The following is a 12,960-nucleotide window of genomic DNA, read 5'->3' on the forward strand; positions in this document are numbered from 1 at the left end:
GAATGTGGCCTGAAATTCCTTTATGACTGCTTCAAAGTTGACTAATTTCTTAGTAGAGAGATGCTATAGTTACATTAGCCATAGAAGCCATAGACACGCGGTAAAATTAGCTCAAAAACAAGTACTATTTCTATTTTACATTTTTTGCAACTTTGAAGGGTGCATGGACTCCTAAACAGAACTTGTTTGTGAGTGTAAGATAGTGAGAGAAAAATATGAATGTATGGGATGAGGAAAGATAGATATAAATGACAACCTAAAAAACAAAAATTAAAAACATTAGTTGCAAATAATGTGTAACATCCATTTTTTGCAACTGCCAAAAATATAAAACGAAGGTAGTACAATAATTTTATATTAACACACTCCGTATTTAAAACTAACAATACTAAAATTAATTATAGCATGATTAAGTAGGAGAAGAAATGAAGAATGGAGGAAATACTTGTTTTAATGTTACTTTTTAATTATTTTTTTGGCACTATTTACCCTACATTTTTATCATCGTTGGTTTTTCACATACATAAAGAAATATATAAAGAAAAACATGAATGTGTTATACAAAATACTACTACGTATCTTATTAGATTCATATCAATGTTTACAAAAGAGTACTTTATTTTGTCACTTATATTTTACCCCATTCGCCTTTTGTAGTCTCTAAGACGCGTCTTAAAAAACAACTAGTTAATGGCCCGGGCGATGCCCCGGGTCATTATAAAATTTATTACTTTGATCAAAATATATATTTTTTGGCTTGTTTGTCACTAAGAGTTTAAGTGGTTTATAATTTTTTTTTTTTTAAAAAAAGGTGATAGTTTAAGTAATTTTTTGTTTTTATGAGCTGATTTGACTATTAAAATAATTTTTTTGCATTAATAAATATAGGGTAAATGATAAATCAATTAATTTGTTGTTAAAAAAAATTGATAAATCAAATCTATAAATTTGATGTCAATATATACATACGTACTTAGTAATGCACAAAAAAATACTATGTATTACTCAATAATCACAATTGCAATATTTTTTTTTTTTAAAAAAATAATCACAATTGTAATATATGTATATATAAATCAACTCGTTTATTCTATAATTACAATTTTATTAATTAATGCACAAAAAATGGAATAATTTTTAATTTCTTACAATTTTTATTATTGTGCAATTATTTAGGAGTTACATTCAAAGGGAAATTTAAATAGGGTGTTATGCACATGAAGAGTTTTTCAATTAAACTTAACATTAATACTATTAATGCATGGAGTTTTACAATCATTTATGGGCTGATATGATGTGGCGCCAAATGGCAAAATCGGTGACACATGGCAAAATAGCATGTTTTGCCATGGGTTTTAATATATATACTAGTGTGTGTCCCGGGCGATGCCCCGGATTGCTAGTTTATACTTCTTTAATTTGATAATTATGTTTAACTGTTGTTTAGCTAGTGTGTGATTTGGGTGTTGTCTTGGGGTTTTTTTTTTCTTCTTAATATGTATTTATTTTCTAATTTTGTGAAAAATAAATAAATTAAATAACCTCTAATATAAAAGGAATATATAACGTTAAATATGTAAAATTTATAACACTAATAGAAGTTGGTTGAGTTGGTAAGTGTGTAGCATTTATTTGTTTGAGGTTGAGGGTTCGAATCTAAATATAACCATATTTTATTAATTTTGTTAAATGAAGTAGCAAGCTTACGTGTCGATGACGTGGCATTGTGACATGTTTTCATATACGTTGAAGAGTGCCACGTGGCACCGTTCCTTTAAAAGGAACGCCTTTTAATAGATAGTATAGATATAGATATAGATTTAATCTCTGTTTTCATACAGTGTAAGGGTGTAACAGTGGTGAATAAGGTAGTACTTGTAATATCTAGACTCAAATTTCCAATGATCAAAGAATGGGCTAGTTTATAAAAACGGGCCTAAAATATTGGACCTGAAAAACATAAACACATTCATATTATACTCAAACAAATTTCTCTTTCTCAAATTCCATTTCCCAATTAACTCCCCAGAAATTCCAATTTCACTAGTTTTTATTCAACCCTAGACAGTCAAAGGAGAGAGAAAGAGAGAACAAAATCGCCATGGAAGCAGCTGCAAGGAAGTCTGGCGGAGGTCTATGGGAGGGCCTTTACCGTGTCGTCATGCGCAGAAACTCCGTCTATGTCACCTTCGTCATCGCCGGCGCTTTCGTTGGTGAACGGGTACGCTTTTTTCGAGATTCTTTCATTTCAATTTTCTTTCCAGATTTTTTGATCTGATTTGATTTGATTTGTTGTTCTTCCATGTTTGTGCTTTTCAATTGTTGCGATTTTTTGCTTTTTTGTTTGTAATTTGCAATTCAATTTGATGATTTATGTGTTCCTGGATCTGATTGAACTGATTGTATATTGATGTGAGGATCGATTTTTGAATTTGGGTTGTTACGAATTATAACAGTTGGTGCTGATTTATGAACTATTGATGATTGCAATTTGTAAATGTGAGAATAAAAAAACGTTTGTTGTAAGGATGATAGGCGATTATTGCCAGAAAAGGGGATGTTTTATACGAAGTACTGTATTTGATTTGGGAAAAATAATGTGTGATTCTGGATTGATCTAGTCAAGTGAAGAATTCTATCCAAAACCTTATGTTTACGCATCCCAAGGTGCTAATTATCCAATTATTAACATGCATCTAATATGATCTTCAGCATAAAATTCCTGTGTTTGATATGAGTGTGTTGAAGCTAGCGCCTTTTAGGGGGGTATCATCAGTTTTCTCAACTTGTAAGACTTTTAGATATTCGCGTGAGCATCATGTGAACATAATCACTTCGCTCCACCCCTTAGGAATGCAATTCTTGTAATTTGATGTATCTTGGTTAATGATGTTGTGCATTTGTTGACCTTTTGGAACCTTTCCCACTTCCATGTGTCATTGTTGATGATAAAATGTGTTGTATCGAAAGTATTTGTGATTAAGCATCATGGTATTGCAGGCTGTAGACTATGGAGTTCATAAACTATGGGAGTACAACAACCAGGGGGTATGTTATCTATCTCATGCTTGTTTGTCAAGTTCTATGTTCTTTTATGCTGATTTATTTAGATTTTGCATCTATGTTTACTGCAAACCTTGACATACCACATCAATTAGAAATACATGTAATGTCAGTGCAAAAAAAGTGACAAATCATCAGCTGTGAAATACATTAGATGAATATGTGAGTTGTACTCTCCATAGTTATTCCTTTTACTGCTCTGATTTCCCCCCCTGGAGTATCTATAATTTAACGAGGGAGAAAATCAGTTAGGTTTTTTTATTTGGCTGATTAAGAATGTATTGCTGTACTAACTACTAAGTTTTTCCTCTGAGCCCCATCACCTTGATGCTTTTACTTTTTTAAGTGTGCTTTCCTTTGTCGTTTTTGATCCCAGTACATACTCTGCAAAAGGATATCTGTTCCTTTTCTTTCTAGTGTTATCTAATATCATTTGCCTCTTGTTGACCTGTGATCAACTAACATTCAAGAAGAATAATCTAGATAGGTGATATAAGTGCTTGATATCTGAAATTATCTTACGTTTTGGTCTGAGTAGTATTGGCATAAAGTGTGATGGGGAAAGAGTGAAAAGAATTGGGAACACATGCTATTGCTAGTAACATGCAGATAGTGTCTTCTGTAGCTTTATTTGTATATGCGGTATGCCTTAAGACCCATATAGATTTTTGTCGTACTTGTGATTTTGAGAGAAAAGAAGGATGTTAGATTCACTAAAAAGGATTTGACCTTTTAGTGTGGGGCAGGTTAACTTTTGTATGTTTTTGTTGTTTGTGGTGAGATTGGTGACGTCTGGTGCTATTTAGCAGTCACTTCGACTTTCCATTTTGTTTTCCATACTGATGATGAACTTGACACTCTGACTAGGGTGTGTAATCCTAATTGACACATTAATGCTCACCTAGACGCTTCAGTTATCTTGAATCACATAATTTTAGAAGAAAATGTGAAAAGAGAAGGTAGGAAAAGAATATTGCGCAGGAAATGTGCTTACAGATGGGTTTGAGATAAGTTTTCAAGACGAATTAACAATAAATTTAGTGTGTGATGACGTTGGAAATCTTGCTAAAAGTCCTTTAAAAACAGGAATTCGTTCCGTTTATGCCATGTCCTCGTTCCCTTTTCCAATTTAAGAACAGTATCCCTGCATTATCAGCCTTGATTTGTCTAAGCTAAAATATATGCCCTAACCTGACAGGGCTGACACTAATATCCCATGTTTGGATCATAGTCTAGATTAAATGGGCTAACGTAGTTGTAACTTGGTGATGAGAGGTGGGAGTTTGATTGGATTGAAATTTGTTGGGGATTGTTATAATCTAATAATCATGGTTTCATTTTATTTTCTATATTATTGTGTAATTAAAAAAATCATGGGTATGATTTGACTGATACTGGAACTGTATTAGTACTGTTGCTTGTCTATTAAATACTCCCTCCGTCCCCTTTTGATAGTCCCTTATGGGCATTTTTCACGGGAATTAATAAACACAAATAAGAATAGTTAAAGTACATTGAAAAAGTAAATTAGCATTGGGTATGCAAAAAAATAGAGAGAGAAAGTAATAAAAGTACATTAGAAAACAAAATTTACATGGGAAATTTAAATTTGCACAAGTATTGTTGCAAATTGGAGGGAATTTTGGTAAAAAATTAATATTAATGGTTATTGGAAAAAGCAAATGGGGTGAACATTTTGGGACTAAAATTTGCCCATAAGGGACTATCAAAAGGGGACGGAGGGAGTAGATGTTAATTGTATGATACTTGGTTTCAGATTTAGAGTGTTGTAATTTAATATTAGGTTTCTTGAATATATCACTTTATGTCAATGTGCCATTTTGCTCTTCATTCTATTGGGGGTGAGAGGTTGGCATGAGGGTTGTCAACAGGAAGGCATAGAATTTTGATTTTCTGTAAGTGTGAACCTGTGAAGCATTCTTTGTCAGAGAGGAATAGGAATGAAAACTATGCAATTCAGATACATGAAAACTGGACTTTCTGATGACACCTTTTCTTTCATATCTGTATGTGAAGTTTTATAAATTCAGTATGCCTCCCTTAGGTCAACCAGACAGTTTTATAGACATTGTTACTTCTAGTGGTTTTAAGATGGGGATTGTGAACTTGTGATGGGTTTCTACTACAAATTAGTTTATTGTTTCTTGAATGAGGGATAATGTTGTTGCTGACTTTAGCCAAATGAGTAGGGGCTATTGTGGATTTATGACATCTATCTGTCAATAAAGCAAAATCATCTTGGTATCAAGAATTTCTGGCATTACCCTGGTGCAGTGGCTATACTTGTATATAACTTGCTCTTCAATTGTGAGCGAAGGATGGTTATAGAGATCCATGAGGATGCTGAAGTATACTCAAGGAAGTTTGAAACCTAATATTCGCATAGTTATTGGCTTGAACCGAAATATTATTCTTTTATCAATTAAGGCTAGTAGGCCAGTTTGTAGTATATACTTGTATACATATTCTTGTGAAACTTGTATACCTAGAGTCTCTATGTGCCATAGCATTAGTGCCTTAAGTTTCTATGTTTTCTTGATTATTAAATGCAAATTGCTCTTGCCTACTTAAGATGGGAAGAAGTCAATTTGCTCAAAATCCCCCCCCCCCCAATATTTCCTGTAGATTTTTGTTTTCCTGGAGCTGATTTTTAATTCCTTTTGCTAATATGCAGAAACGATATGAAGACATCTCTGTGCTTGGTCAAAGACAATCAGAATAACTGATCTTTCATTTCTCTGGTGTCACACCTTTTGGAAGTTTGTTGCATTTTGGAATTTAGATGAGATATTGAAAAGCCAGTTGGCTGTATTGATTTTGTAATAATGAACATGGTTTCAATGTTGATTTTGACCAACCAAAGCTAGTCGATGGTTCGGATTGCAACTTAATATAATGGGAAATTTGAATATTTTCATGTACTAGCATATACTTCAACTGATGTGAACCTCTGTTCCTAATTCCCAGGTTACTCTCTCCTTTTCTTTGGCTGATGGTTTTATATAATACAGTATTTCTTGAGATAATCTCAATTATACGTCCAATATCCCCTCTTCTTTTTCTCTTAGAACTTGTCACCAACTTAAAATCAGTTATCTGATGTTATATGCGAATATAAATGATGTTGCACAAATAGAAAATCTGGGAGTGTAGTATGGACAGATTGGTATGGTATTGTCATATTCTTGAAAATTTGACAATCTATATGTTTACTTGTGAAAAGTCGAATCATAGTAGTTTGGTATTGATGGCATGAAGTTTGCTATTCATTCTCGGTTTTCTGGCCACCTTTGCTGTTGAGTATCAACAGGCCTAGCTTTTCAGTTTATCATGCAAACAACAAAAATATTTCGACCAAAAGTATAAGGAGCATGGTTCAGCATATTACAAAAATAACGTATGACCACTTAGTAAAATTTACTTATTTCAGAGATGTTACATACAATACAAATCGTTCACCAAAAAAATAAAAAATACAAATAAGAGGTTTATATTCATCAAAGCTTTGCTATCACATGAATATATAAATACAAAAGGAAGCAACAGTCGATAGCAGTGGGAATAATCCTCGACATTAACTATTCAACTTGCATTACAGTCTAAGTTACATCGTGATAGTGGGCATTAATTTCAACCCAATGATAAGCTTATCAGTATTAAGGATTCATAAATGTTTGTAGCTGAGCCAAAAAGAATCGGAATTTTACATGACCACATGTAAGTATACTATATGAAGTTTGAACTACTGCTTCACCATGAATGAACTTTTACAACTGCATCCACCTACAGCGCTTGGATTTTCAACGACCTGCATGTTGAACACACTCAGGCATTTAGCTAATTAATACATCAAAAACAGGGCCAAGGAGCAGAAAAAATATCCACAAACAGGCATGACAGGCACACAAATAACAGCAAAATAAATCTCCGCCAACCTCATATATTCATATAGGGGGGACAGCCGAGGAACTTAGCCTACCAGGACATGAAATTTTACCAAAGATGATTTAGTCAAGGAAATGTTATCTTAGACCTCTAGAAGACATTTACAAATTACTGAGGATGTTACTTCAAAATCAGAATTCTCATAATTCCTGAAAACCCTACAATCTCATTCTATGAATCCATGATTAAGCTAGCAGCATGCAAACGAATTTCAAGATGGGATAGTACAGAGCAGTAATGCAGTACTTTTCCACCAACAGGAATTGCAAGATATGAGCATCTTTTTAGAAAATAGAGGCAAGAGTAAGTATGGGACACAGTGAGATTTAGTTTCTTCTTTAATCTCAATTATTAATAAATTCAGTGAGCAACAGAGATCAATATTCAGATAAAAATCAAGTGAAACTGATACTGCTAATCAATCCTAAAACTCCCATCATTCAACAGATTTGGCCTTGTTAAAAATAGTTTTACTGCATCATCACATGGCAGAATTGACAGGAGGTGAATCATACAGCTTCAAACAAACAGAACCTCACTTGGTTTGCATACAATAATAACAATCCTCCAACTCAATCAAATGTCTCAATAGAAAGCAATAGAATTACAAGAAGCACCAATGAGAAAAGAAGCAGGGAAAAGTAAAGAGCAAAATGTCTTTTTCAAAAGAATAAGGACAAAAATTATGGCTTGAGACATCTAAATTGAGATGTGAATTTAGATTGTTCTGCAACCTTTACATTGAATATGAGTATCTTAACAAATTGTACAGTATGCAATGTAGTCTTAGGATTGGAATATTGGATTAATAATAAACAGTAGTCATTAATCATTTAACACTTTGAAGTAAATACGACTTGAGATGTTAAATATAATATATTCTCAGTCCTTCCACCTCACAAAAAATACACAATTTTATGGGATGTCCTCTAATGATAGTATTCACTGATAACAATTAGTTTATAACAAATAATAATATCTTTTCTGACTTAACTTTCCCTCACACCATTCAGTCTAAACATACAATGTAAAGAAAATGGATTACAATCAGCATAAGACAACAAAGTAAATTGTAAGCATATTAGCAATACACATCAACTTTTGTAGCCACGAAACAGGAAAAGGAGGGGATATGTATCATCCAACATAATAATAAGCTAACACACCCAAACTCACCGTGGATCCAACCATTAGCAATATATAGGGTTATATAAGTCTACAACCTTATGTCAAACAACACTTTGTAATCATAGGTTATGTCCTTAGGCCTCAAAAACAATATAAGCCAGAATAACAGTTACATTAAAAGCAAAACCATAATCAAATAAGCCCTAACTCATAACAAAGTTATAATTTAACATGAATTCAAGCAACAATATCTGTGAATTTCTTTTTGTAAAGCTTTAGTCATTATTTATTTCTTATAGTGAAAAGGTTTGTCTTATGAATCAATAGTAATCCACATAAGCATTCCTAGTTCTAACCCTTGTTTCACTTTCTCCTTTACCCTGAGTAGGGCCCATTCTTTCACCCCTTACTAGGGTAAACAAGGCCCATTCTTTACCCTCTAGTAAAAATTGCAAAGTTCCGAGCTTTTCTTCTTATTAGGGATGTCAGTGGGGCGGGTCAAGTAGGAGACCCGCCCCATCCCCGCCCCAGTGGGGCGGGGATGGGTCTCGGTTTGGCGGGTGGTGGGGCGAGGATGGGGATGAAAACGATACCCGCCATGGGTGATGGGGCAGGGTGGATTTTAAGTTGTACCCGCCCCATCCCCGCCCCGCCCCACCCACCCCACTTCGTACCCGCCCCATCCCCACCTCATACCCACATCTATATACTTTTATATTATTTTATAAAATAATTACGTGAAATAAATATTAATTATAATATTTTGTACCACACTTATATTATAAACAAAAATGTATGTAATATAAATAATTTCTTTATTTAATATTATAATCCGTATTAATTATGTAGGAATGTAGGATTGTGTATTTGAGACACGGAAATTTGGTGGGTCTTGGGTGGGGATTAGGCGGGTATTTGGTGGGGATTAGGCGGGGATGGATATCTAAGTGGGGGGTGGGGCGGGGATGGTTTTGGAGCTGTACCCGCCGGGGCGGGGATGGGGATGAATATTAGACCCGCCGCGGGGATGGAGATGGGGATGAAAATGTTAGGTGGGGATGGGGATGGGAATGCCAACATCCGCCCCGTCCCGCCCCGCCCCATTGACATCCCTACTTCTTATGAGGTTTGAAGGATATCAACAATGAACCACACTATTGCAGCAACAATACTTACCAATTTTTAGCAAGTAAAAGTGATTTCTAGTCAAATTAAATTACATTTTACATAGGAAGGATAAAAAAAAAAAACTTGACATTACTGGGAGTTTAAGCTAGTGAGAGCATCTATAGTTCATGAATTCACTATACATCAATACCACATATGATATACTTTGTACCAAACTTCTCAAGGAAAGACGACTGACCTGGAAAGCTGAACGGATAAGCTCCTCGACATAATCAATACTTGAACCTTTAACAAAATCATAAGAAATTTTATCGATCACCAACTTGACACCATCCTTCTCGAAAATTCTACAAAATCAAATTGAACATTGTAATACTCAGCCGCTTACACAACAAAACAATAAATAAACTTCTAATTAACAAATCCATAGAGAAATCACACGCATGAAAGATATAAAACAAAGCTAATCACATGGAAAACCACTTAACAAACAAGTTTTAAATGAGAATGACAAAAAAAAAAAAAAAAAAAAAAAAGAAGCAACCTCATGCAACCAAAAACCCAAATGAAGAAATACCCCAGTACCTGTCATCATTGTTTTTGTTATCATCCAGCGCAAAAGCATATTGAAAACCAGAACATCCACCAGCTTCTACACTAAGCCGAAGCATCTTTTTTCCATTTTCACTAGATTGCAATTCTTTCATCCTCTGAAATGCATCACCCTTAAGTCAATCAAAATATTCATAAAAGAACATAGTACCCTGCAATTAAACATACTGTGACAACTATGCACGACCCATAGTTTAACCTAGCAATCCAATGATACAGAGTCTCAACTCTGAAATGGTACTTCACAACAAGACAAAGCTCCTCTTCCCTGAAGAAAATTGATCCATAGACATTTCTGTTCCTACTTACCAACTATCAGGAAAGGCTGTCTCTGCAGGTTCAAGAGATCCAAATTTTGAGTATATATGTTATGCACTGTTGGGAAATTGGAGCTAATAAGCATATGATAATTTGAGAAGTAGGGGCACTCAATGTGAAAAAGAATTGTTCTTTTCACTCCGCTTCAAGTCATGATGAGCAATGGGGACTTAACTTTGGCTCATTTTGTCCGTACAAAGGTAATGAGATTGTCTAATTTTGAAATTGTTTTTCCTCACTCATCTAATAACTGGTTTAGCAAATAACAAATCAGTGATTATATGCATCAAATATTCTTAATCAATTCATATGTATTTCCAAACACACATTTTTTTTTTTTTTGGGGGGGGGGGGGTGGTGGAGGAAAGGGGATGCACAGATAGAAGGTTCAAAATTAATCTCTTTACATACAGAGACTAATCACTAGTCAGCTAAAAAATAGCCTCTTACCATTCCTCATTTTAGAAGAAGCAAACCCAGAACAAAAAGATAAATAATATAGAAATAAAATAAAAAGATGCAAGTATATCTAGCTAAAGAAAACCCCACTTCAGGAGTTCAGGTCACTTAGTTTCAGAAGCTCACAAACTGTCCATCAGAGTACCACACAATGCCCTAAAATTGCTGAAATTAGCCATTCAATACAAAAGCTCTATTGGTTTTCCCTTAGCATATCCTCAATATCTACAACTCCAACCATACTCTAAATATCTTCATCCTGGAAACTACCATCAGGTGTTCTTACACGTCCATCTCAATTTTCAAACTATGCATCTATGTTATGCTCACATCTATCTTTTATTCTCAACATACGCATCTATTTTATCTTTTCTTAGTTTAACATTTCTACCATATAACGCTAGTTGAATTGTCCTATACAATTTTCCAAATTAGCCTCACAAGTAAACTACGGTTGCAGACTTGCAGATGCGGCTCTCAATATATTAATTTATTTTTAAAATGGACCCAAGGCACTTAAACTTGCTTAGGGGTAGAACTTAACCATCTAAAAATACCATGTCCTCCCTTAGCTTTCTCCAATACTTTGCACTCCATGTACTTGGTTTTACTCCAACCTTAGCTTCAATTACTACAGCTTAGCATTTACCTTAATTCTAATCAGAATATAATCTCATCCACCAATTTGATATCATCCGCAAGTGACATGCACTACGAAATGCCATCCTAGATAGACCATGTTATTTCATCTAAAACTTCTGAATAGGAAAAGACATAACACATGACCTAGGTGAAGTCCATTATAAATAAAGAAATTCTCTTTTACTCTTCCACAAATCCTAAAATTTGTTTATATCTCTAGCAAGGTCAAAATATATATTGTGCGATCAAAATTTAATTATATACCATTGAAAACCTGTATTAACACAAGATAAATCCTTTATGAGCGCCACTACACACCTCCATCCTCACCTTTCACCAAGTAACAATTTTATTTTTCCCACACAAACTATGCGGTTAGCTTGATTATCTACTTCATTGACTAGATACCCTTAAAAAGAGTTTTTGTTATCATCTTAACCTTACCTCCAAAATCCAATCCCAACATAAAAAGTTTACATATTCAAAATTTCCCAACAAAATCCACACATAAATTTCCATAGAAATAACTACAAAATCAGAGGTCCCGAATGCGGTCAAAGATTCTACAGTTTCAAACATTTCAAAACCCTAATTCAATGCCAACTTATTTGACAATCAACACATCCTTAACACAGGTCTCCACTAACCAAATGGTAATTTCACCAATCGATAAAGATTAAACTTAGGATGTATAATATTCATCACATAGCGTATATATAAAAAGATAAAAATTCTCGCAATTCAAAGCAGAAATTTAGAATTCCAATTTCATACGAGTACTACTTTTAATCGAATTACTCTATAGTTATTCAATTACCACAAAATAAAAGAGAATTAAATACTATAATCAAGCAAAAAAAAATTGAAAATAATAATTGAAGATATAAATTGCAACAACAACCAGAGAAAAATTGAGGAGAGAGAGATTACTCGAACACAATTATCAGTAATATGAATGTCATCTTGAGGCGAAGAAGAAGAATCCGAAACAGCAGCAGCAGAAGTAGATGAAGAAAATGAATTGAAATTCGAGGTGAGAATTCTGTGATTATGGCGGATTCGAAGTGCGAAATTTGAAGAAAATCGAGCTAATATTGATCTTGTCGCCATGCCTCTCTTGAGTTCGTTCCTCTTCTGTCTTCTTCCCTCTCGATTTCTTTCGCTGTATTAAATATAAACCCCCAACGCCTGCTTCCCGTGTAGAGCTGTTAATTCGGGTGTTCGAGTCGGGACCGGATTAGGATTAACGTGGGTTAAGTTGTATATTTGGCAAGTCCCTAACTCGTTAGGAGTAGGATTGTATCACAAGGTTATGCCTACAAATATATGATGTACATACTCTTTGTTTTAATTTTTATACATAGTAATTAGATACGTATTGTTTACCTTCGCTTCATCATGGTGATGGATGAAGAATCAAATACTAAGATGGATTTAACAGTCCAAAATAAGACGCATTTTCTTATATGCATATTATTAATGCTTTTTGTAGGTTTTCTAGTTACGGGATTTTTTTCCCTTATCTTTTTCCTTGATGCAAAGTTATCGGGCCCTGAATTTAGATTTGAGGTTGATTCTCTTGAGGTGAAATCATCAACTATGATGATTTCGAATAATAATGATAGTGTAGGTTTGGATTTCAAT

The 12,960-nt window shown here is 34.1% G+C and overlaps 1 protein-coding gene across 1 annotated transcript; it reads right to left on the reverse strand.

Annotated features, from left to right (window-relative positions):
- Nucleotides 1-6,468: 6,468 nt before the first annotated feature.
- On the reverse strand, nucleotides 6,469-12,508 carry LOC145617839 (iron-sulfur assembly protein IscA-like 2, mitochondrial). The gene is made up of 4 exons (XM_081672592.1): nucleotides 12,247-12,508; nucleotides 9,871-9,995; nucleotides 9,524-9,632; nucleotides 6,469-6,892 (listed from the first exon to the last, which is right to left on the reverse strand). The coding sequence occupies exons 1-4, from the start codon at nucleotides 12,424-12,426 to the stop codon at nucleotides 6,827-6,829; spliced, it is 480 nt and encodes a 159-aa protein (XP_081528718.1). The 5' UTR covers nucleotides 12,427-12,508; the 3' UTR covers nucleotides 6,469-6,826.
- Between the last annotated feature and the right edge of the window lie 452 nt (nucleotides 12,509-12,960).

This window comes from Chenopodium album, chromosome 26 (genome assembly GCF_948465745.1).
Source record: "Chenopodium album chromosome 26, dcCheAlbu1.1, whole genome shotgun sequence".
Taxonomy (NCBI): domain Eukaryota; kingdom Viridiplantae; phylum Streptophyta; class Magnoliopsida; order Caryophyllales; family Amaranthaceae; genus Chenopodium; species Chenopodium album.